At 46.7% G+C, this 26,304-nt stretch overlaps 1 protein-coding gene across 1 annotated transcript in view; it reads right to left on the reverse strand.

The window, feature by feature from the left end:
- STAT1 (signal transducer and activator of transcription 1) overlaps window positions 1-26,304 on the reverse strand; it is a 1,171,385-nt gene that overhangs the window by 440,256 nt on the left and 704,825 nt on the right. Inside the window, exon 9 of the mRNA XM_068244925.1 lies at window positions 5,032-5,061. Within this exon, the coding sequence (XP_068101026.1) occupies window positions 5,032-5,061 (30 nt within the window). The remainder of the gene's footprint in view (window positions 1-5,031; window positions 5,062-26,304) is intronic.

Below are 26,304 nucleotides of genomic sequence, written 5' to 3' on the forward strand. Positions count from 1 at the left end.
ACAGAGGCATGTTCAGTATACAATAACCACCCTCCTTGTCCCTTCCGTGTGCCTCCAGCCCCCCCCCCCCCCCGGGCTCTGCTGTCCCCCATTATACAAAGCGCCAGGCTAGAGACACGCAGATCTCCGCTATCCAGCTATTTACCTTCAGGCTGCCACTCACCGCCGCACCCCCACCTCCTGTATAGAGCAGCTCCCCCCCCCTGTGTCCCTTCCCTCCCCACCTCTGTAAGCTTCCTCCAATCGGCGGTGAGTGGCCGCCTGAAGGTAAATAGGAGGCTAGCAGAAATCTGCGTGTCTATAGCCTGGTGCTTTTTATAATGGGGGACAGCAGAGCCGGGGAGGGGGGGGGGGGGGCTGGAGGCACACTGAAGAGACACAGAGGCAGGTGATTGTATACAGAATGTGCCTCTGTGTCCTAATATGATTTCACAAACCCACCTCGGGCTCTCTTTAAAAAGCCATTTGGTACAGAGTAAATGTAAGAGAAGTTCCTCTGTTGCCTGGCTAGAAAGTCTATCCCGAATGGCATGTATAGGTATGGGAATTGTCAGGTGTGTCCTCTAGTGGATCATACTAAAGTATACTGTGATCATTTTAAACAGAAATCCGTTCAGATACAGTCCTTCATTAACCACGCAACAGCGGGATTGGTTTATATGCTCACCTGTCCCTGCAGTCTGCACTATATAAGAAACACCCTCGGATAGGTGAGTATATGAGGAATGTGAATTATGCTGAATACACAACCCCCCTAGCACAGCATTTTAAGGACTGTCATGGAGGAGAATTGATGGGAACAAAAGTTAAGGGAATATATAAATTAAATATTTCTTCTCGAAGAGGGGACTTTGACATTATACTTAAAGGGGCGCTATGGCGAATTACTGTTTAAATTAATGCAGCATAATATTAAGCCAGTATCCAAAAGAAGCTGCAATAAAAAAGCTTTAGTTTCAGAAAAATAAACAGAGCTGCTTGCTCAATCACTTTAGCTTTCAGTAGCCCGTCATTTGCATTTTATGCGTCGGACTAAACAGACCAGTACATTAGTCACAGGGGAACATCTGGTATGACTGTTTATTTTTTTCAGATCTCACCTCCCTGTCACCTGGTTGTTTTTGGTTTGTCCGCACTCACGAGCCAGCCGAGCTGCCCGCTATAAACACTTGTAAAGCTGCAAGTTTGCTAAAGACACAGAGGGAGGGGGTGGGTAGACAGCCGAGATATGGTCGCTGATTTATTGCCTGAGAGATCGCAGGGGTGCTTCATGGCTTCAGGATACGCTGTGATGAAGCGCAGCTTTACAACTGTTTATAGCGGGCAACTCGGCTAGCTCGTGAGTGAGGACAAACCAAAAACAACCAGGTGACAGGGAGGTGAGATCTGAAAAAAATAAACAGTCATACCAGATGTTCCCCTGTGACTAATGTACTGGTCTGTTTAGTCCGACGCATAAAATGCAAATGATGGGCTACTGAAAGCTAAAGTGATTGAGCAAGAAGCTCTGTTTATGTTTCTGAAACTAAAGCTTTTTTATTGCAGCTTCTTTTGGATGCTGGCTTAATTTTATGCTGCATTAATTTAAACAGTAATTTGCCATAGCGCCCCTTTAAGCAGAAGGAGTGTGGCTGGATATACAAACTTTGCACTCTAACCCCCTGGGACCTAATGTTGATTTTGGGTCTTCAGTGCTCTCTGTAACTAGAGACCGTTTGGAAATGATCTTAAAGGGGAACTTCAGCCTAAACAAACATGCTGTCATTAAGTTACATTAGTTATGTTAATTAGAATAGATAGGTAATATCATTTTTTACACACCCTGTTTTAAAAGAACAGGCAAATGTTTGTGGTTCATGGGGGCTGCCATCTTTGTCATGGGGGCAGCCATCTTTTTGGTTGAAAGGAGGTGACAAGGAGCAGGAGACACAGTTCTAACTGTCCTGTGTCCTGATAACCCCTCCCAGCTGCACACGCTAGGCTTCAAATGTCAAATTCAAAATGTAAAAAAAAAAAAAATTGCACCAAAACAGCAGAACAAGAGCAACAACATCAGAAATCCCATCATGCTTTGCACCGCATCAGGGGAAAAAAGCCCAGGCAGTTTTCTTCTGTGCAGCTAAAAATGAGGTTTGTATAAGAGAAACAAAGTTCTGATGCTGTGAAACTGTTAAAGAAACACCAGGCCTTTTCAGTGCTGCTGAGTCAATTTTTAGTCCGGAGGTTCACTTTAAATATTTGGGAGTTTTCCCTTAACCTTTGGTGCTTCTCTTTGTAGCCATTCCTCTCCCCTTTATTGGCATAGAAATATATAGTGGGTGAATTAATAGAAAACTAATAAAAAAAACCGCGATACGCGCAAAAAAATGGGTGTGGTCATGCAACAGAATGTGGGCATGGTCATGGATGGGGCAAAATATACATGACCTTAGCAGTGGTGTAAAAGGTTTGCTGGGGAAGTTTGAGATCTGCCACAGAGTAACCCCCAAAATACAAGTAATCTGACAGCATTTCACCAAAAATCCACATAATTTGGCAGAAGTTCCTCCAAAATAAATATAATATGGCATTCGTTCCCCCAAAATAGACGTAATCTGGCAGCAGCGGTTCTCCCAACATACACATAATTTGGCAGCGGTTCCCCAAAATACATGTAATCCGGCAGCGAATCATTCAAAATACATATATTCTGGCAGCAGTGGTTCCCCAAAAATACACATAATTTGGCAGCTGTTCCCTATAATACACTTAATCTGGCAGCAGCGGTTCTCCAAAAATAGTTAATCTGGCAGCAGTTCCCCCAAAATAGGTGCCCCCAGTAAAGGTAACCAGGTCTAAAGGTATCCCCAGTGGAAGTAACTAGGTCTATAGGTGTTCCTAGTACAGGTATCCAGGTCTATAGGTGTCCCCAGTATAAGTAGCCAGGTCTATAGGTGTCTCCATAATAGATAATCAGGTCTATAGGTGTCCCCAGAATAGGTAGCCAGGACTATAGGTGTCTGCAGAATAGGTAGCCAGGACTATAGGTGTCCCCAGAATAGGTAGCCAGGACTATAGGTGTCCCCAGAATAGGTAGCCACGGCTATAGGTGTCCCCAGAATAGATAGCCAGGTCTATAGGTGTCCCCAGTATATGTAGCCAGGTGTATAGGTGTTCCCAGTATATGTAGCAAGGTGTATAGCTATCCCCAGTATATGTAGCCAGGTCTATAAGTGTCCCCAGTATATGTAGCCAGATCTATAAGTGTCCCCAGTATATGTAGCCAGATGTATAGGTGTTTTTAGTATATGTAGCAAGGTGTATAGGTGTTCCCAGTATATGTAGCCAGATCTATAGGTGTCCCCAGTATATGTAGCAAGGTGTATAGCTGTCCCCAGTATATGTAGCCAGGTCTATAAGTGTCCCCAGTATATGTCGCCAGATCTATGAGTGTCCCCAGTATATGTAGCCAGATCTATGAGTGTCCCCAGTATATGTAGCCAGATGTATAGGTGTTCCTAGTATATGTAGCAAGGTGTATAGCTGTCACCAGTATATGTAGCCAGGTGTATAGGTGTCCCCAGAATATGTTGCCAGGTGTATAGGTGTCCCCAGTATATGTAGCCAGGTCTATAGGTGTCCCCAGTATATGTAGCTAGGTGTATAAGTGTCCCCAGAACAGGTAGCCAGGTCTATAGGTGTCCTCCCAGCAGGAGGGGAGGAGCGCAGTGAAGGGGAGCAACGGGCACAGCGGTGGGGAAGGGGGGACGTCTCCCCCCTTCCCTCACCTTGGGGCTTCCCTTCCTCGCTCTCCCCTCCGGTATTTTTAAATGTCGGCAGCTAACAGCGGGCGGGGACTTACCGCTGTTCTTCCAGTCCAGCCGCAAGAAAGCTCTGCTCTGTGCGCCGTTAGTCTGGTCTAGAGTAGACCAGACTAGTGGAGCACAGAGCAGAACTCCCTCCGGCGGTAAGTCCTCTCCCACTGCCAGCCGCCGACACTTAAAAATACCGGAGGGGGGGAGACGTCCCCCCTTCCCCACCGCTGTGCCCACCACTCCCTTTCACTGCGCTCCTCCCCTCCTGCTCAGGGTGCTCTGGTGCACCCCCCCCTGACCACGGGCCCTCAGTTAATGCCCGAGTGCCCGAATGGTCAGTCCGCCCCTGAATATACACTCTTTTCCTCTTTCCCTGAATTATGCTAGATTGCAGAGTCTGCACATCTCTCATCAAAATTCCGCCTGCAAGAGTGCAGGGGTTAAAAAAATCTGTGCTGTATACCCACAATTGTCCTTTGCCTGTCTTTTGCCAGATCTGATACCATCAAACCAGCATGTGCCACTGGTAACCTTGTGGTCTTTACAAATAATGCTGGATTGTTTTACAAAGATTTGCTAGACTTTTTACAAGGACTTTCCAGAGCTATGAACTTTTAAAAATGCAGCAGGTACAAGGTAATTTCACTAGTTAATCCATTTCGGTCTTCTCCTTGTTCTGAATAGTCCAGTAAAGAATCCTGCCTTTAGAAGAGACATTGCCATTTAGTTGTATTGTGATATTTTTAGTTTAGTTGTTGATATACTGTAACCTTTCTCTTACAGGAATAGATAGTAGTAGGAGCCCTCTCACTCCTGGTCAATCAAAAAGAGAGGTGGTGACAGCATACCAAATATTTTGTGATGAGACCGCAGGTTGGTTAGTCATAAAATCGAGAATGTACATGTCAATCAATCTAAATTGTTACTTTGTGCACAGTGGGGAAAGCATTCTGGAGACTCCCAGTGGCTGGGGCTGGAATTGTGCTGAACACAAAGGGAACTGCCATCAGGTAATTGTCAACTTGTCACAAGTAGTAGCACATAACAAAATATGTTTTATAAGTGTAATTTATATTGCATGTAGAAACCAAGAGATACACCTGCGCAGTTTTGCTTCCCCGTATTTTTGACTTGTGCAAAATTATTAAGCAAAAACAAAATATTCTAGTTGAAGTTATGATTAAGAAGTCAGCACAAAGCCAAATGATTAATTTTTTAAAACATGAATAGTACTCACCCTTTTACTGTGTTCTTCTCACTGACATCCCTGGAGGGGGGCGATATAAACACAAGGAAAATTATTTGTCACCAGTATTGGATTAAGCAAGCTTCCTAAATTCAAATTGTCCAAGCTTTTTTTTCTTTGGTAATAGCTTTTATTAAAGTTTTAAGTCATAAGAAACAAGGACAAAGCATCCAACTTCACATCTAACTCAATACCGGTACATACACATTGCATCTTAAAGGCCCATGATGCAAAAATCAATATATGATCCACAAATGTAGGATTAGAAATTGAATAAATTGATAAACAAGGCCATTATAAATCATAAGTGAATCAAATGATAGAAACTGCAATGCCTAATCAGAAAAGTAGAAAAAGGCCCCCTAACAGAGGAGAGCCATATCTTATTCCAGGCAACAAGTATCTTGCTGGGTGCGAGCCGGCCCTAGACTTTTTGCCGCCTGAGGCAAGCTTTAAGGAAATCACCGCCCCCCCCCCCCCCCCAAAGCCGTGGATGTGAGGGGCCGCCCGAGGTGGAGGGGATAGCGGGCAGGAAGGGGGTATTGGGCCTAGCGGCGGGGAGGGGGGTCGGACCCCCCCCTCCCCGCCTCGGTCCCCCGTCCTCCGCTCCCCTCCAGCTTTAAAAAGTTGCGTGGCTGGCTGCAGCTGTAACAGGCAACGGGCGGGGATCACTCACCTCTTTCTCGTTCCAGCGTGCGCTCCACTGACGTCACTTCCTGCGGCGTAGCAGGAAGTGACGTCAGTGGAGCGCAGGCTAGGCTAGAACGAGGAAGAGGTGAGTGATCCCCGCCCGTTGCCTCTTACAGCTGCAGCCAGCCACCTGAGGCAAAAGTTTCACCCCGCATCATGGGCGGGCCGGCCCTGAACCTGGCTATTACATGGGAGGTCCCGGCAAATAATAATGCCGGTTTCACCTGTGCGAGGGCTGAGCGATGGAACAGCCTTGGTCAGGTGAACAATAGACTATTGTCTGAGCATTGTTCCAGCCTGACGGCCGTTGCAGGTGCAAGGTTTGTGCTATGGAGTGGTGAGGCGAAGGAGCTCTCACACACCCACGGCAACAACAGAATTAGGGCCTGTTTCCATTACACGCAAATTCTGGATGCAGAAAAACTGACTCCAATGAAAGCCTATGGGCCTGTTTCCACTAAACGTGATTTTTCTGATGCAGATTTCCCATAGGCATTCATTGGAGTCAGTTTTCTGCACCCAGAGTCCGCATGTAGTGGAAATAGGCCCTTAGTGTACAGGGGCAGCTCCATTTTTTTTCATTGAAGGTGCTATGCATGTGCTGAATTCACTAGCTGGGTAGCTGCTGACCTTCAGAAAAAAATGCACTGGAAAGTGGGTGTGTTAATGATGGATCATGGATAGGGCCAAATGCACATAAACTTAGCAGCGGTGTAATTCACGGACAGTGGAAATCAACAGCAAAACTTTGAATGAAGCCCCCTCTCCTGATAAAAAATAATTACCTACTTACTATAGATTAGATTGTGAGTTCCTCTGAGGACAGCCTGTGACATGTCTATGCACTCTGTAAAGTGCTGCTTTTGTGGTATAGGTCAGAGTTTCCCAACCCTATCTTCAAGGCCCACTAACAGTGCATGTTTTGCAGAAAACCATAAACATGCACAGGTGAGGTAATTAGTGTCTCAGCAGAGCTAATTAACTACCTCTGTGGATTTCCACAAAACATGCACTGTTGGTGGGCCTTGAGGACAGGGCTAGGAAACACTGGTATAGGTGGCCAGAGATGCTTCCCCCTGCCTCCTTGTATAATAGGTGGCTAAGTCCTTCCCCCGTCCCACCCCTTGTAGTATGGGTGGCCACAGATGCTTTCCTCCACCCACCTTGTAGTATAGGTGGGCAGATGCCTCCCTCCTTGTAGTATAGGTGGCCAGATGTTTTCCCCCTCCCCCTTGTAGTGTAGGTGGACAGAAGCTTCCCTAATATAGTGGGTTGCAAAAGTATTTGTCCCCCTTGAAGTTTTCCACATTTTGTCATATTACTGCCACAAACATGAATCAATTTTATTGGAATTCCACATGAAAGACCAACACAAAGTGGTGTACACATGAAAAGTGGAACGAAAATCATACATGATTCCAAACATTTTTTACAAATAAATAACTGCAAGGTGGTGTGTGCATAATAATTTGCCCCCCTTTGATCTGAGTGCAGTCAGTTGCCTATAGACATTGCCTGATGAGTGCTAATGACTAAATAGAGTGCACCTGTGTGTAATCTAATGTCAGTACAAATACAGCTGCTCTGTGAGGGCCTCAGAGGTTGTCTAAGAGAATATTGGGAGCAACAACACAGTGTAGTCCAAAGAACACACAAGACAGGTCAGGGATCAAGTTATTGAGAAATTTAAAGCAGGCTTAGGCTACAAAAAGATTTCCAAAGCCTTGAACTTTCCACAGAGCACTGTTCAAGTGATCATTCAGAAATGGAAGGAGTATGGCACAACTGTAAACCTACCAAGACAAGGCCATCCACCTAAACTCACAGGCCGAACAAGGAGAGCGCTGATCAGAAATGCAGTCAAGAGGCCCATGGTGACTCTGGACAAGCTGCAGAGATCTACAGCTCAGGTGGGAGACTCTGTCCATAGGACAACTATTAGTCATGCACTGTACAAAGTTGGCCTTTATGGAAGAGTGGCAAGAAGAAAGGCATTGTTAACAGAAAGCATAAGAAGTCCCGTTTGCAGTTTGCCACAAGCCATGTGGGGGACACAGCAACCATGTGGAAGAAGGTGCTCTGGTCAGATGAGACCAAAATGGAACTTTTTGGCCAAAATGCAAAACGCTATGTGTGGCAGAAAACTAACACTGCACATCACTCTGAACACACCATCCCCACTGTCAAATATGGTGGTGGCAGCATCATGCTCGGGGGGTGCATCTCTTCAGCAGGGACAGGGAAGCTGGTCAGAGTTGATGGGAAGATGGATGGAGCCAAATACAGGGCAAACTTGGAAGAAAACCTATTGGAGACTGCAAAAGACTTGAGACTGGGGCCGAGGTTCACCTTCCAGCAGGACAATGACCCTAAACATAAAGCCAGGGCAACAATGAAATGGTTTAAAACAAAACATATCTATGTGTTAGAATGGCCTAGTAAAATTCCAGATCTAAATCCAATCGAGAATCTGTGGCAAGATCTGAAAACTGCTGTTCACAAACGCTGTCCATCTAATCTGACTGAGCTGGAGCTGTTTTGCAAAGAAGACTGGGCATGGGTTTCAGTCTCTAGATGTGCAAAGCTGGTAGAGACATACCCTAAAAGACTGGCAGCTGTAATTGCAGCAAAAGGGGGTTCTACAAAGTATTGACTCAGGGGGCCGAATAATTACGCACACCCCACTTTGCAGTTATTTATTTGTAAAAAATGTTTGGAATGATGTATGATTTTCGATCCACTTCTCATGTGTACACCACTTTGTATTGGTCTTTCACGTGGAATTCCAATAAAATTGATGCATGTTTGTGGCAGTAATGCGACAAAATGTGGAAAACTTCAAGGGGGCCGAATACTTTTGCAACCCACTGTATCCCTCCTTGTAGCCTAGGTGACCAGATGAACCCCCCCCCCCAGCACCGTCAGTCACTCACTTCACCTCTCGCTTCCAGCATACCTCCCAACTTTTTGAGATGAGAAAGAGGGACACTTAAGCCACTCCCCCAACCCCCCCAACCACACCCCCTGACACACCCCTAGTTAAATAAATTTTATATATATATATATATATATATATATATATATATATATATCTATATATATCTATCTGTGTGTGTGTGTGTGTGTGAAAAAATAATCGAGGCCCCAGCCAGCGGATGCGGTGTGTGGGGCGATGTGTAAGATAATACTGCCCCTCCATCCCTCCGAATGTGCCCCCCAGTGTCCCCCTGTATGTAGAGTATAAGAGCGCAGCATAGCGGGCAGTCTTACCATTCCTCGTCGCGTACGGGCATCTCTGGCTCTTCGCTTCCTGCTTCCTGTGACGTCACAGGAAGTAGATGGAAGCCCAGAGCCAGCCCGGTACGCGTCTACGCGGCGAGGAATGGTAAGACTGCCCGCTATGCTGCACTCTTAAACTCTACGTACAGGGGTACACTGGGGGGCACATTCGGAGGGAGGGAGGGACAGTATCATCTTACACATCGCCCCACACACCGCATCCGCCGGCTGGGGCCTCGGTCATTTTTTTCACTTCCTCTGCCTGCTGGGACACAAGAGGGGATGTCCCGGGACAGCAGGACCCCTCCCCAACCCGTGACCGTCCCGACGAAAACGAGATGGTTGGGGCCCCTGCTTCCAGTGCCAAAACTTCCTCTTCCCTTAAGTCATCAGCCACCGCAGTGTATCTGTCTCTGAAGCCAGTATTTCCTATCATATGACCGACTAATCACATGATAGGAAACGCCAGTTGCAGACACAGATGCACAATGGTGGCTGATGATAAAGGGGAAGAGGAAGCTTCGGCACTGGAGGCGACTGACTCTTTCTCACTGGGTTAGCTACTGCTAGTCCTTTCTCCTCCATGCTGGGCTGCCCCAAATGTCATGGTGGAGCTTTGATGGTTCTATGGAGCTGCTGGGGGGTTCTATAGCACCAGCAATCCCCCCTCCCCGAGAGGCCCCTGTTTGTGTATGATCCCGTACCATCCGGGCACCTTCGGGCAAGTGGCAAACAGCTGTTGATGAGGGTGGGCTTAGCACACTTGAGATGCGCGAACATACACACAGCCTGGCTACCACGGGGCCAGTGCACCGGGATGTCTACTATCCCATCACAGTCTACCAAGCAGAAACCAGGCTGGAGCCGGGAGAACTGATGGACAGAGAGCTGGACTGAATTCACACAATAGCAGAGGATTAGAGCCTCTGAGGCGGTTCTGCTTCGTAAACACCACACGCTTGATGCAAAGCATTTGTCTGCTGAATCTAGCTGTGGGATCTTGCTTAACCTATCTAACCTTTGCATGGCATGCAGCTTGTGCTATATGGCTGCATACACATTAGGGATTTGCAGCTTTGAAAACTTTGCAGGTAAGAGAAATTCCATTTTCTGGAACGCTCTTTTCACAATACTCTGCTAAGCCACAAAAGATCTGCAATATAGAAAATGGAATTAACCCAAGATATTGTGTGGTGCAAGGGATCCCAGTGTGTGTGCTTCAGGTGGCTGCGTGGTATGATTATGTGGTATGATTATGCGTGGCAGCACAGCTGGCTGTGCGGTTTATCATCTTGGTGTGTTTAAAGATTTTATTTGGCGGTCTTCTTCCATTTATGTATAATAAATGTATTTACTGTGATTATAAGCAAGGTCTGGAATTATTATTATTATTATTTTTTATTTATATAGCGTCAACATCTTCCGTAGCGCTGTGCATAATACAAACAAATAATGGGGAACAAATATACATAAGAAATACAAGACACTGTACAATCATGACATTGAATAGAATAAATATAGATACATACATAGTTGATATGTAGTTGGTACATGTACATATGTTAAAATAACATCAGTATGAGAAACACTAGGAGGAGGTCCCTGCCCTTGCGGGCTTACAATCTAGAGGGTAGTGGGGAGGAAACAAAAGGGAAGGAAACACAAGGATTAGTGGGTGAGCCAGTGTGCCTTCAGTGCGGCCTATAGCAAATTATAGGCTTGTCTAAAACAAGTGTGTTTTCAGAGTACGTTTGAAGGTTTCCAGACTCGTGGCATGACGAACCGGCTGAGGGAGGGAGTTCCAAAGGAGAGGGACAGCCCGTGAGAAGTCTTGGATGCGAGAGTGAGAGGAGGTGACTAGGCTGGAGGACAAAAGGGTCTCCTGTGAGGAACGGAGGGTCCGGGCGGGGAGGTATCTGGAGATTAAAGAGGACATGTATGGAGGCGATAGCTTGTGTAGAGCTTTGTAAGCAAGTGTGAGAAGTTTAAACTGGATCCTTTGGGCAACTGGTAGCCATTGGAGGGATTGGCAGAGAGGGGCTGCCTCAGAGGATCTAGAAGAGAGGTGGATGAGACGGGCCGCAGAGTTTAGTAGGGATTGGAGAGGTGCCAGTCTGCTTTTTGGTAGACCGCAGAGTAGGGTGTTGCAGTAGTCAAGACGGGAGATGATTAGGGCATGCACAAGCATTTTAGTTGCTTCTTGTGAAAGGAAGGGACGGATTCTGGAAATGTTTTTGAGATGGAAGTAGCAGGATGTAGTTAAAGTGTTAATATGTGGTTTAAAGGAGAGCTCAGAGTCCAGAGTTACCCCTAGGCAACGAGCTTTGGGGGTTGATGCTATTGGGGTGTTATCTACATTGATTGTGACAATGGGAGGTGGAACAGAGAGCGAAGGTGGAAATATCACAATCTCCGTTTTGCTCATATTGAGTTTAAGGAAGCGGGATGACATAAATGTAGATACAGCAGATAGACATTCGGGGATTTTTGATAGTAGTGTGGAGAGGTCTGGGGCAGAACAATAAATTTGGGTGTCATTAGCATAGAGGTGATATTGAAACCCAAAAGAGCTTATTATCTGTCCCAAGCCATGGGTGTAAATGGAAAAGAGGAGGGGTCCAAGGACTGACCCATGTGGTACTCCCACAGACAGTGGGCGTGGAGAGGAGTTGGTATTGGCATAGGAGACCATGAAAGAACGTCCAGACAGGTAAGAGTTGAGCCAGGAGTGTGCTAGGCCCTTGCTTCCCAGTGTTGAGAGGGTCTGGAGAAGTAGGGTATGATCAACAGTGTCGAAGGCAGAGGACAGATCTAGGAGTATTAGTACCGAAAATCTGCCTTTGGCTTTAGCAGCTAGGAGGTCATTGGCAACCTTAGTGAGAACGGTTTCCGTAGAGTGTTGAGGGCGGAAGCCAGACTGGAAGGGGTCCAACAGGGAATTAGCAGAGAGAAAGTTAGACAACTCTGAGTAAATGTGGCGTTCCAGAAGTTTGGAGGCAAAGGGAAGGAGAGAGACTGGGCGGTAATTAGAAAGGGCAGTAGAGTCTAAAGAGTGTTTTTTGATTAGTGGTGTTATAATAGCTTGTTTAAATGAAGAAGGAAAAATGCCAGTAGAGATGGAAAGGTTAAACAGTGTTGTTAAAGCAGGAATGAGGGGGGAGGAGAGCTGGGGGATAAAATGAGAGGGAATAGGATCTGAGGTGCATGTAGTAAGATTAGCTTTAGAGATTAGTGAAGAAAGACGCTGTTCAGTTAAGGTTGAGAAGATTGTTAGCGGGTAGGAGGTTTGAGTGGGTGAGTGGGTATGTGGAGAGGGATAGTTGATAGTAGGGGAGCTGCCGGGCAGAGAGGAAAAAGGAAGAGGTGATTGGACCGGTGAAGAGGGTTGCTTTTGAAAGCTGTTCTGTAGTGTTTCAATTTTGCTCAAAAATATGCTGCAAAGTCTTCTGCAGACAAGCTTGTGGTTGTATGGGGAGGCGGGGGGTGGAGAAGAGAGGTGAAGGTGTTGAAAAGTTGTTTAGGGTTATGGGATTGTGAAGAAATGAGTGTAGAGAAGTATAACTGCTTTGCAAGTGAGAGAGCGTCCCTGAGCTGCAGCAGCATGTTTTTATAGTGGGCAAAGTCATCTGCATTGGACCTTTTCCTCCACTGCCGTTCTGCTGCCCTGGACTGTCTTTTCAGTTGTTTGATGGGTTCAGTCAGCCAGGGCTGTCTGTTGATGCGGCGGGGGAGGAAGTTGGTGAGAGGGGCGGCTGTGTTCATGACAGCGGTGACTGTGGTGGTGTAGTAGATGGATGCTGACTCGGGGTCAGTGTAGGATGACAGGGAGCCCAGGGGTTTTAGAGAGTCAGCTAGGGAGCAGAGGTTGAGGTTGCGATAATTCCTGCATAGGCGTGATGGCTGCACTATGGTAGCTGGAGGAGGCAGGGAGGGGCTGATTGTAAAAGTTATGAGATTGTGATCTGAAAGCGGGAATAAAGAGTTATTAAATGTGAAAACTGGGCAGAGCCGGGTAAAAACTAGGTCCAAAGTGTGGCCATCTTTGTGGGTGGAGGTTGAGGTCATAGGATGAGGTGAGTGAGAGGAATTTTGTGGTAGTGGAACAGTTAGTGTCTATGGGGATGTTAAAGTCCCCAATGATGATGGAAGGAATGTCAGTGGATAGAAAGTGGAGAAGCCATGTTGAAAAGTGGTCAATGAAGGTGGAGGCTGGTCCAGGAGGCCGGTAGATGACAGCAACCTGGAAGTGGTGAGGGGAGTAGATGCGGACAGCATGAGCCTCAAAAGAAGAGAAAGCGAGAGAAGGTGCAGGTGCAAGCGGTGTAAAGGAGCAGTGTTCGGAAAGAAGAATTCCCACCCCACCCCCATGTTTGTCACCCGATCTAGGTGTGTGGCTAAACTTGAGGCCACCGTATGAAACCGTATGGAATCACTTTTGTATATGGTAGCTGTTCTTTCACCTGGCCAGACAATTACCAATACCTACTTTTGTGTTCCAGGGTCACCATTCTATAAATTCAGCACCACAGAACTGATACTATCTTCACCTATTTACTTGCAAGGGGGGCGGACATCTGCATGTCCCCATTATTAAAGGGGGCTCTCAGATTCCATCATAAGCTTCCCCCAAGGATCCTCACATGCGGTGGGTAGCTACCCCCACCTCCTCCTGGGTCCACTGGAGGTAAGGATGAACCTCATGTCCTTCAGGAATGTAGGAGCAAGATGCTATGCACAGGTAGCAGGCTCTATACCTTGGAGTGCAACTCACCAATCCTAGTAACCAGTTCAGTGTAGAAGAAGCAAGCGGTGGTGCACTTCCAGGTAAAACATCACTTTTATTTTAGTCCATTAAAAGGCATAACAACATAATTCATATCAAAAGATGGAGAGAGGTACAGGCAAATGAGAGCGGTCTACAGCCGATTTGCGCCGTCAAAGACTGTGGCGCATCATCAGGACAACAGCCCCAAAGAGTGTCACCCCTTAAATAGATTCCTACCTGGCAGAGAAGCAAAAACGTCCCACCACGTGTTCGCTGTATTGGAGGCCTGGACGCGTCTGCATCGAAAAGCATTTGGAGCGCACGCCGTGCCATACCCATAAAGGGTTTCCTGCTCGTGAGGTACAAAAGCCGGAACTGAAGTCGCCGCTACGTAACATCCGGGTGGCGCAGTGAGACGCATGACAGATACGGATGAACTTCATGTCCTTGATGTACGGGCTTTTCAGGGGGGGGGGGGGGGTTCTGCTATTCTCCTTCAAAGTACTCCCCCATGTCATGGCCCATTCTGGCTGGTTTTATTCAGTATGGCAGAGCCCTACACTGCTTGGCTATACCAGCCCTGCATGGGGATTGAGAGGTTAAAGTAAAGTTTAAGGTGTGTGTGTGTGTGTGTGTTTGGGGGGGGGGGGGGGGAGGTCAAGCTTTTGTTTTTTTAAATATTTAAAAAAAAGCAAGAAAACAATGACAGCAACAAAAAATATAGTCCTTCTCCCTGAACTGCAATGTGCCAATGTACCCGTTCGTCACTCTTTTTGTGCAAAGTGCGACACATACTCCAGGGCGGTATTTAGGGTTTGTGCAGCCCTAGGCACTTCAGACATTTGATGCCCCCTCCGCAAGTGGTAGGAAAATGGGTGGCAGTGGGTGTTACCAATGAAAATTTCCTAGTAAAAGTGCAAGCCAAAGTTAGTAGAAAGTGTTCCCACCATAAACACACATTAGCCAGCGTTCTCTCCCACAAATTGGCTGTAGGTATTAGATTGCAATATCCTCTGAAGACAGCCAGTAAACATGATTTTGTACTCTGTAAAGTGCTGCAGAAAAAGTCAGCGCTATATACCAGCAAATACATAATACAAATATGGTAGCACATTAGACTATGACTATGGTAGGGATTAGATTGCAAGCTCATATGTATATGAATATGTTCTCTGTAAAGTGCAGCAGAAGATGGCAGTGCTTTATAAATAAATAATGATAATATGGTAGGACATTAGATGAAAATATTGACACGTAGTTAGCTCTTAGTCTTAGCACAGTTTGATGGGGAGTTGCCAGAGAGATCTGAGTGAGCTCCAGGACTCAGTATGAGCAATAGTTAAAAACCCAGAAAATTCTCACAGCACTAAGCAATTTTCCATAAAATATACATTGGCAGCATTTCCCTAGAAAATACACATAATATGGCAGTTTCGCCCCAAAATACACATAATGCAACAGCATATCCCCCAAAATACACACAATGCAGTAGTATCCCCAAAAATACACTCAATGCGGCAGTGTATTCTAGAATGCCCACAGTGTGGCAGTGTATCCCCCAAAATACACACCTATCTGCAGATGGCACTGCAAGTCTCATCATGTCATAGTCTACTTGTTAATGTACCTACAAGTCTCAGTATGTATTTAGGTACCTGTGGATGCCACGGAATGTCACAGCACGACAGAGCTGTCATTCAGGGGTCAGGGTATGTTCTCTATAAAATAAAGGTGCAAGGAAAAATTGTGTCAGGTAATACAACAGTAAAATTGTGATAAAACGCGGAAAAGCCGCTGTCACTCAAAGTGAGGCGGCTGTTTCCGCGTCCAGCAGGGCATCACAACGCGGAAAAACCGCCGCATGCCGCTTAGGCAGAGCGGCGGAATCCGCATTGGGAATGGCGGAATCCGCATTGAAAACGGCGCAATCCGCATTGGAAGCGGCCCCCACACGCGGTGCTCAAGATACATTGCAAGACAGTTCTGGTGTGGCTGGGACTGATAGTCCACCAGGATTCAGAGTGACACGCGCGCGCGCACAGAGACAGAGCTTATATAACAGCCAGAAGTAGTCAGCTGACCAGGCTGGTCAGCTGACATTTTCCACAACTTTCATTGGTCCTAGCAATTAGGGAGGTCCTGGAAAGGTCCTTGAGTATATATACTGCTGGCTGTTCACTTGTTCCTTGTCTGGCGTGCGATCACACATGTGGGAGCACCCAGATCCGTAGTCAGATCCGTAAGTGTGCCGGGACCAGCTGGAGCTGTAATCCTACACTTAGCTAGATTCTGTTGATAGCTAAAGTACTAGTTTGATTGTGATTATCTGTTATGACTTCCTGCTTGCCTGACTATCCTCCTGAACTCTGATCTTGTACCTCGATATTTCTGATACTCTGTTGCCGAACCCAGGCTCGTCCTTAGACTCTGCTTCTGCCTCCTGATCTTGTACCTCGATATTTCTGATACCCTGTTGCCGAACTCTGCCTGTACCTAGACTCTGCCTCTGCCTTATGATCTTGTACTTTGTCTGTCCGTGTGTGTACGACCTGGCTTGTCCGACCTCGAGAACCAACCTTACGCTTGTAGACTATCCTTCCTACTGTCAGTCTGACTCCTCCCGTCTTGGAGAGCTCAGGTCTGCGGAAGGAATCTGTGCAGTACTCCTTGCTGCATTGAGGCCTAGTCCTCTAAGTGTTACTGTTACACCAAACACCACACTCTACTCAGGTGAACAGAGGTTAGCTAGTATATCGGTTTATCGGTGATACTGCAGATCACTGATAATCTGGTATACATCTGCATTATATAACACAGTTACCCTAATCGGAGAGGACTAGTTAGTAAAATTTAACTTTTATTAAGTCTGCATTAAAAATGACCTAGGTTTGTCATATACATAGAAAGTGATGTCTGGGAAGGGTGGTAAGTATCATTGGTTCAAAGGACCATCCACCCCTTTTCCCAGTCCTAACTTAAGTTACTCTACACAAAACTCGACATGTTTCATTTCCTAAATTGGAAATTTCGTCAGGAGTGAAAGTGCTCAGTGCTAGAGTGCCATAGTGCTAAAAAACGAGTTACAAAATATACATTATCACATAAGGGTGAGTGCGTTCTACATATATAAATGTAGAGGATGTGGGGATAATTGACCAGTCCTGACTTAGTGCAGTCTGGTTTTAAATTATATGAGTATGTATGGCCAATGCTTTTGATTGGCCACTATGGGTGATGGATACCTCTGTGGACAAATCCGGTCCGGGGCCACACCCCCCGGGAAGGAGGAGTAGGTATCCGCCCTACCCAGCAACCACTGGGCTTACCAATATACTATAAAAGGGCAGCCTTAATGGAGGCACCTTAGCAGGCTGTGAATATACGGCCGTTACTCTGTCTGTTCGTCATTTAGAAATGTGATAATGTATATTTTGTAACTCGTTTTTTAGCACTATGGCACTCTAGCACTGAGCACTTTCACTCCTGACGAAATTTCCAATTTAGGAAATGAAACATGTCGAGTTTTGTGTAGAGTAACTTAAGTTAGGACTGGGAAAAGGGGTGGATGGTCCTTTGAACCAATGATACTTACCACCCTTCCCAGACATCACTTTCTATGTATATGACAAACCTAGGTCATTTTTAATGCAGACTTAATAAAAGTTAAATTTTACTAACTAGTCCTCTCCGATTAGGGTAACTGTGTTATATATTAAGAATCAGGGGTGTTTTTTTTTTATACATCTGCATTCCCAGTGATACTGCAGATCACCGGTAATCAGATCCTCTCTGTGCTTCACCGATCGTTACAGAACGCCAGACCAAATACAAAATGGATGCAAACACTGATCGTCTGGGTGTACTTGCTGCTTCGGTGGACAACATCAATCAAGTACTGGGCACCCACATAACTCTTATTGATGCCCTATCAGGGTCTGTACAAACCCTCCAGACATCAGTGGATCATGTGCGATCCCCTCCTAGCTCTGACATACGTATGCCTGTACCTGAGAGCTTTTCCGGCCACAGATCTGACTTCTGGAATTTTAGGAGTAGAGTATTGTCCTATTTTGAGTTGAGACCCCAATGTTCGGGTACTGAGACCCAGAGGGTCACGTTTATTAAAACTTTGTTGTCCGGCGACTCCCAGTCATGGGCATATAGCCTGCCCACCGGAGACAAAGCTCTTACCTCTGTAGAGGAATTCTTTAAAGCTATGGCAGTAATTTACGACGATCCAGACCTTGCCTTGACTTCTGAGCGGAAGCTCAAGCTGTTGCGTCAAGGCGAAGGTCCGGTCGAAGATTACGCGGCCGAGTTTAGGAGGTGGTCAGTTACGGCCAGGTGGGACACTTATGCTCTGTTAGATTGTTTCTTGTCAGGGCTGTCTGATGAGGTCTCTGACATGATGTTAAGTCAGCCCGAGCCCAGAACAGTCGATGAGGCCATCTCAGCGGCCATCCGGATCGACCGCAGGCTGGGCTACCAAAGACAGACCAGAGGTAGTTCCCGTGTCAGAAGGGTGTCTTACACCACGGCCCCAGTGATTCTACCTCCTACTGTTTTGTCTTCTCCGGTCTTGCTTCCATCCGAGCCGATACAGATTGGTCGGTCAAAAATGACCCAGGTGGAGCGAAGACGGAGAATAACCGAACAGCTGTGTCTGTATTGCGCTGAAGGGGGGCATATAGTACGAAACTGCCCTAATAAGCCGGGAAAACGCTGCCGCCTGGGAGTGGTAGGGGGTAACACCCTGGGCGTCCGACTTTTACCCTTAGAAGAAAAACGGTTGCTTCTTCCCTGCACCGTTACGTGGGAAGATAAGACCGAGGTCACGGAAGCCTTTATCGATTCAGGCTCCGCGGCAAATTTTATGGATTTTGAGTTTGCTAAGAAATTAGGTATTCCACTCACACCTGTACAACCACCCATCCAGGTTACGGCAGTGGATGACTCTCCTCTGCAAGGGAGTCACCCACTGTCTCAGACACCAGAGGTGGGAGTCACCATAGGGGTTCTACACTGGGAAAAATTACAATTCTTTGTGTTGCATATGTCTACTTCCACCATTATACTCGGCATGCCGTGGTTGCACCTTCATTCTCCACACATCGATTGGGCCACCGGCCAACTAATCTCTTGGTCAGCACACTGCTTTCAGCAATGTTTAGAGAAGGTGACACTGGGCCAAACCAGGGTTCATGTACAGGGGGTACCTGAGCAATATTCAGAATTTTCTGATGTATTCTGTCCCAAGGCAGCAGACAAATTACCCCCACATCGCTCTTTTCATTGCCCCATTGATATCCGTTCTGGTTGTATGCCCCCTCGGGGTCATTTGTACAATTTATCTGGGCCAGAAAAGTTGGCCATGCAAGAATATATCCGTGAGAATTTGGCCAAGGGTTTCATTCGTCCGTCCCGATCGCCTGCTGGAGCAGGTTTCTTTTTCGTTAAAAAGAAAGATGGGGGCCTGCGGCCCTGTATCGATTACCGGGGACTAAATAAAATCACGGTAAAAAACCGCTATCCGTTACCCCTGATAGACGATTTATTTACGCAGGTCACGGACGCTAAGATCTTCTCAAAACTGGATTTGCGGGGCGCGTACAACCTGGTACGCATAAGAAAGGGTGATGAGTGGAAAACGGCCTTTAACACGCCAGACGGGCATTACGAGTACCTGGTGATGCCCTTTGGGTTATGTAATGCCCTGGCCGTTTTCCAGGAACTCATCAACGAGGTCTTCAGAGAGGTGTTGGGGAGATTCGTGCTGGTCTATCTAGACGATATACTTGTTTTCTCCAACAACCTCTCTGAGCACAGAACGCATGTGAAATTTGTACTCAACAAACTAAGGCAAAACTCTCTATACTCTAAACTTGAGAAATGTATTTTTGAAGTAACATCTGTCGCCTTTCTGGGTTACATTATTTCCACCACGGGCCTGTGTATGGACCCCGCCAAAGTCTCTGCTGTGTTAGAGTGGCCCCAACCCGTGGGGTTAAAATCTTTACAGCGGTTTTTAGGCTTTGCGAACTATTACAGAAGGTTCATAAAGGGGTATTCCACGGTCATTTCACCCCTCACCTGTCTTACAAAAAAAAGGAGCGGATACTAACCACTGGACCCCAGAAGCTCTACGAGCATTCTCCACTCTGAAAGACTTGTTTTGCTCAGCACCCATTCTGAGGCACGTTGACACTTCTTACCCCTTTATTGTTGAGGTGGACGCCTCAGAGGTCGGGGTAGGGGCTGTGCTGTCTCAGCGATCAGGGTTGCAGGGAAGATTACATCCCTGTGCCTATTTCTCTCGTAGGTTCTCTCCGGCAGAAATAAACTATGATATAGGCAACAGAGAGCTCCTTGCCATTAAACTTGCCTTTGAGGAGTGGCGTCACTGGCTGGAAGGAGCAGAGCATACAATTACAGTATACACTGATCACAAAAACCTGGAATACATCGAGGGGGCTAAGAGGTTAAGTCCCCATCAGGCTCGATGGTCGTTTTTTTTTCGAGGTTCAGGTTCATGATTACGTACACCCCGGGCAGCAAGAACATTAAGGCAGATGCTCTATCCAGATGCTTTGAGCCAGAGACAGCCCAGCCTCCTGCCCCAGAGTCCATTATCCCACAGAGGCTAGTGCTAGCGGCAACTGAGACTTGGGAGGACTGGACAGAGACCCTGAGGCCTTTTCAGCAGGATGACACCGAAGGGAAACCTGAAGGGGTGATGTTTGTACCCCTACCCTTTCGTCTCCGCACTTTGCAGATGTTTCATTCTCACAAGAATGCGGGACACCCTGGGGCATATAGAACTCAGGATCTGGTGTCCAGGTGTGCTTGGTGGCCTTCCTTAGCAGCAGACTGCAAGGAGTTCGTTAGGGAGTGTGCAGTTTGCGCAAAGAGTAAACCCTCCCGGCTAGCACCTGTGGGTACCTTGCAGCCTTTACCCACCCCGAGTGAGCCATGGACTCATTTGTCCATGGATTTTGTTGGTGAACTTCCTAAGTCAGAAGGTATGTCGGTCATTTGGGTGGTAGTCGACCGCTTCAGTAAAATGGCCCATTTCGTGCCCTTGAAAGGACTCCCCTCAACCCAGGAATTGCCCGACTTGTTTATTACACATGTGTTCCGGCTGCACGGCATTCCGAAGAACATAGTGTCGGATCGGGGAGTCCAGTTCGTTTCTAGATTCTGGAGGGCATTCTGCCAACAAATGGGCTTGAAGCTGTCATTTTCATCGGGCTACCACCCACAGATCAATGGGCAAACGGAGAGAATCAACCAGTCATTGGAGCAATTTTTGAGGTGCTACGTTGCGGAGACGCAGAGCGACTGGGTCAAATTTCTGCCCTTCGCGGAGTTCGCACAAAATAATTTGAAAAGCTCTTCCACCGGATTCTCTCCGTTCCAGGTTGTGTCTGGAAGATTGCCCAAATTCTCACCATTGCCAGTGGCCTCCACCCCGTTTCCAGCTCTAGAGGCCTGGCAGAGGTCTTTTAAAGACATTTGGCGCACGGTGAGAGATAGTTTACAAAAGGCATTTTTGAGTCAGAAGGGTCAAGCTGACAAAAGACGTTCGGTGGAGTGGAGCTTCCAGCCAGGAGACTTGGTTTGGGTGTCCACACGTCATTTGGCCCTGAAACAGCCCTCAGACAAATTGGGCCCCAGGTTTGTCGGTCCATTTCCGGTAGCGAAAAAGATTAACAACGTCACTTATACCGTTGATCTCCCCGCCAGCATGCGTGGGGTGAGATCATTTCACGTATCCCTGCTCAAACCAGCAGTCCATGTGGGCCCTACTCCTCCTCCTCCTGTCCTGGTGGATAGTCAACCTGAGTTCGGAATAGAGAAAATGTTGGACTCTCGCATTGTTCAGAACTCGGTACAGTATCTGGTACACTAGAAGGGATATGGCATTGAGGAGAGACAGTGGGTTCCGGGGACTCGCAAGCATGCGGATGAGTTGAGGAGAGAGTTTCATGCCTTACACCCCGAAAAACCTGGTAGGAGTTGTCCGGAGTCCACTCCTCGGGGGGGGGGGGGGGGGGGGGTATTGTGATGAAACGCGGAAAAGCCGCTGTCTCTCAAAGTGAGGCGGCTGTTCCCGCGTCCAGCAGGGCATCACAACGCGGAAACACCGCCGCATGCCGCTTAGGCAGAGCGGCGGAATCCGCATTGGGAACGGCGGAATCCGCATTGAAAACGGCGGAATCCGCATTGGAAGCGGCCCCCACACGCGGTGCTCAAGATACATTGCAAGACAGTTCTGGTGTGGCTGGGACTGATAGTCCACCAGGATTCAGAGTGACACGCGCGCGCGCACAGAGACAGAGCTTATATAACAGCCAGAAGTAGTCAGCTGACCAGGCTGGTCAGCTGACATTTTCCACAACTTTCATTGGTCCTAGCAATTAGGGAGGTCCTGGAAAGGTCCTTGAGTATATATACTGCTGGCTGTTCACTTGTTCCTTGTCTGGCGTGCGATCACACATGTGGGAGCACCCAGATCCGTAGTCAGATCCGTAAGTGTGCCGGGACCAGCTGGAGCTGTAATCCTACACTTAGCTAGATTCTGTTGATAGCTAAAGTACTAGTTTGATTGTGATTATCTGCTATGACTTCCTGCTTGCCTGACTATCCTCCTGAACTCTGATCTTGTACCTCGATATTTCTGATACTCTGTTGCCGAACCCAGGCTCGTCCTTAGACTCTGCTTATGCCTCCTGATCTTGTACCTCGATATTTCTGATACCCTGTTGCCGAACTCTGCCTGTACCTAGACTCCGCCTCTGCCTTATGATCTTGTACTTTGTCTGTCCGTGTGTGTACGACCTGGCTTGTCCGACCTCGAGAACCGACCTTACGCTTGGAGGCGGTTCCTCGTCCTGTCAGTGACATCTCCTCCTGAGTGTCACTCTCAGACTATCCTTCCTACTGTCAGTCTGACTCCTCCCGTCTTGGAGAGCTCAGGTCTGCGGAAGGAATCTGTGCAGTACTCCTTGCTGCACTGAGGCCTAGTCCTCTAAGTGTTACTGTTACACCAAACACCACACTCTACTCAGGTGAACAGAGGTTAGCTAGTATATCGGTTTATCGGTGATACTGCAGATCACTGATAATCTGGTATACATCTGTATTCCCAGTGATACTGCAGATCACCGGTAATCAGATCCTCTCTGTGCTTCACCGATCGTTACAAAAATATTGGTAATTATACCAATATTCTATTAACTCTCTGTACTGTAATTCTCACACTAATCCTTACTTATATATGCCTAACCCTAACTATCCCCCACCTATTCCTAACTAACTACCCCACACCTACTCCCAACACCAACCTACCTAGTGGTTATGGATGTATTATGCATACATAGGGTATCTATGCATAACACTAAACATAACTACCTTATTTTTCGGAATATAAGACGCACCTTGGTTTAGAGGGCAAAAATAAGGAAAAAAAATAAATAAACTAAACCTAGGTGTGTCTACACTGCAGGGGCGTCTTATGGACCTTTTACCCCCTAAAACTGCCTCTAAGCTACTCTATCTACACTACACTAATCCCTGCTGTCCTAACAACTAAGCTACACAGCAATACAATACACTACACTACCACACCACTGCAATACCCTTCACTACACTACACTATAATGCACTGACACAACACACAGCTTCACTATACTACACTGTACTATACTAACACTAAGCTGCACTACAATGACACATCAATACTACACCTGTTCCTGCCGCCATGCTCCTCTTCCCCTCGCTTCAGCCGTGATCCTCTTCACCTCCTCAGGCGCATTCTCGGCTGACACCTCCACCGCCAGGAGGAGGACCTGGCGGCGGAGGTGGATCCGAGAACTGCGCCTGAGGAGGTGAAGAGGATCGTGGTTGAAGCGAGGGGAAGAGGAGCATGGCAGCAGGATGGGTAAGCGCTTTCCTGCACACTCTGCAACATTTTTTTTGTGCATTTGGCATATAAGACACACCCAATTCCCCCCCCCCCCCTGTTTTGAGGAAGAGGAAAAAGTGTGTCTTATATGCCGAAAAATTCGGTACTCTCCACTTACTCTTAACACTAAACATGCTAATTCACTGACCCAGAGCTCAGCTGGCTGCTAATTAAAAAGCCCTGAGTTCAGCTACAATGTAGCAAAACTCCGATGCACTAGTGCTCCCAGCAAGCGGCTGTACACTACACTGTTACGACGTAATGGTTAGCACTCTCACCCTTGCAATGCTGGGTTCCAGATCCAAATTCCAGGCATGGCACTATCTACACAAAGTTTGTATGATCTCCCCCTGTTTCCTCCGGACACTCAGGTTTCCTCCCACATCCCAAAAACATACAGATAGGTTAACTGGCTTCCCCCTAAAATTGGCCCTAGATTACAATACATACACTACGCAATACATATATAGAAATATGACTATGGTAGGGATTAGACTGTGAGCCCCTCTGAGGGACAGTTAAGACACAAGACAATATACTCTGTACACTACAGTGGAAGATGTCGGCACTATATAAATTATACATAATAACAACTCTCACGCCCCCTAGTGGCCAGACAGCACAATGTCTTCTAATCGGTTCCAGCACACAGATCATGCAATCTGTGGTTGCAATCGGTGCGCAGAAACCAATGGAATTTTGGCAGCAGACTGGCTAGAAGGGAGCTTGTGAGTTACAGTAACATAAATTACACACATTTTCAGGGTATAGAATTGCCACCACTCCAGCAGAAGGGCAGGAGACCTAACCTCCGTGATACTAATACAATAAAACCTTCAGCGCTATTTTCAATATTTCCACCACCAGTAGCACCAATTATCAAGATGCACTTACCGGATTCTTAGGACCTTAATAACAGGGTCCTAGATAAAGCCTCATCAGACCAGCATATGGTTTCCTCCCTGCCAATCTCCACATATAGGGTCACTGTCAGATGTTATCTCAAGCGATCAAATCCCCCACAGCTCGCAATGTGCATAAGAAAAGATATATAAAAGGCTCATCTATGCGTATCAATCTTTTAAATACTATTTATTTTCCAAAGATAAAAGCAATATTAAAACACGTGACTCACATAAGGGCCCTTGTGACAGGGACCCCAACAATAAACAAGCGTGTCAATACCAGGACGCCGTCCAGCCAAACATCCTCCGCGCCCGACGGTTTCACTACTAGTTTCTTCAGGGGCTAAAAAAGTTTTTTTAGCCCCTGAGGAAACTAGTAGTGAAACAGGTCAGATTGATACGCTTAGATGAGCCTTTTATATATCTTTTCTCATGCACATTGCGAGCTGTGGGGGATTTGATCGCTTGAGATAACATCTGACAGCGACCCTATATGTGGAGATTGGCAGGGAGGAAACCATATGCTGGTCTGATAAGGCTTTATCTAGGACCCTGTTATTAAGGTCCTAAGAATCCGGTAAGCGTATCTTGATAATTGGTGCTACTGGTGGTGGAAATATTGAAAATAGTGCTGAAGGTTTTATTCTATTCTGTGAACACACTGTACTAGAGTGTTGGACTTTGGCTGCTTTTTCTATTATTCTTGGACTTTTATTGGGTTGTGCTGATATACTTGACGATTGTCACTGATACTAATACCTGAAAATAAAATGGTTAAAACATACTCTATTTTATCTAGCTATCAACAGTAGTAGTGACTCTTCGGAAGGCTAAGATTCGTTCTGTGATGCTGAATAGTAGGCGTAGCTGAAAAATAAATGACTTTTAGAAGTCTTTTATTATAAATGCAATATAAATAATTACTGTACACAGAAAATCATTACAATCCACTATTATGGAGATAATAGTAGCGCAGTATAAAAAAAAGGGAAGAAAATACGAATACTTAAGTTCATGTGGAAATGTCCTTTGTGGAGTCTGAGCACATGGAACAATCCTTTGTTTTCAGTTCAGGAAAACTGCCACCAGCCCCATGGTCCCCTGGCTGGCTGGCTGGCTTGGTACACAGGTGATGGTACACAGGGGAGGACTGCCCCTCCCTGTATGCATCCTGGTTTTATGGAAGCTAGCTTTGGGGGTGGAAAAAAGCCGGCCCCCTCCGGTTCACAAACCAATTACCGTTCATTCCCTTGGAGAGAGATTTTAGATTTACCTGTAAAACGCTGTTATTCAAAAACAGGAAATGCCATATTTGTGCGGATGACAGATTCATATTCTTCAGAATATGACAATTCCTATGACATCAGACTTGGCTACCATATTATGTTTAGTTCCTGAGAGGTTTAATACTTTGTCGTGGCTTATCCCCCCCCCCCCCACCCCCCCACAAAGACTGGTATCAAAACACCACCAATGCAATGATATAACTCCTATAATCGTCCTGGGCACGGTATTCCTTAAATAAGCAAAAATCATGTATAGCATTCATTTTCCTTCTGCCTCCAATGGAGTCGAGTAGTCTGATCTCCTGCTAGGTTTATCTTGTCTTTTCAGGAAGGCAGCAACACTTTGGCCATTTGGGCTTACTGCTGGGTAGAGAT

This window comes from Hyperolius riggenbachi, chromosome 7 (assembly GCF_040937935.1).
Source record: "Hyperolius riggenbachi isolate aHypRig1 chromosome 7, aHypRig1.pri, whole genome shotgun sequence".
Lineage (NCBI taxonomy): Eukaryota > Metazoa > Chordata > Amphibia > Anura > Hyperoliidae > Hyperolius > Hyperolius riggenbachi.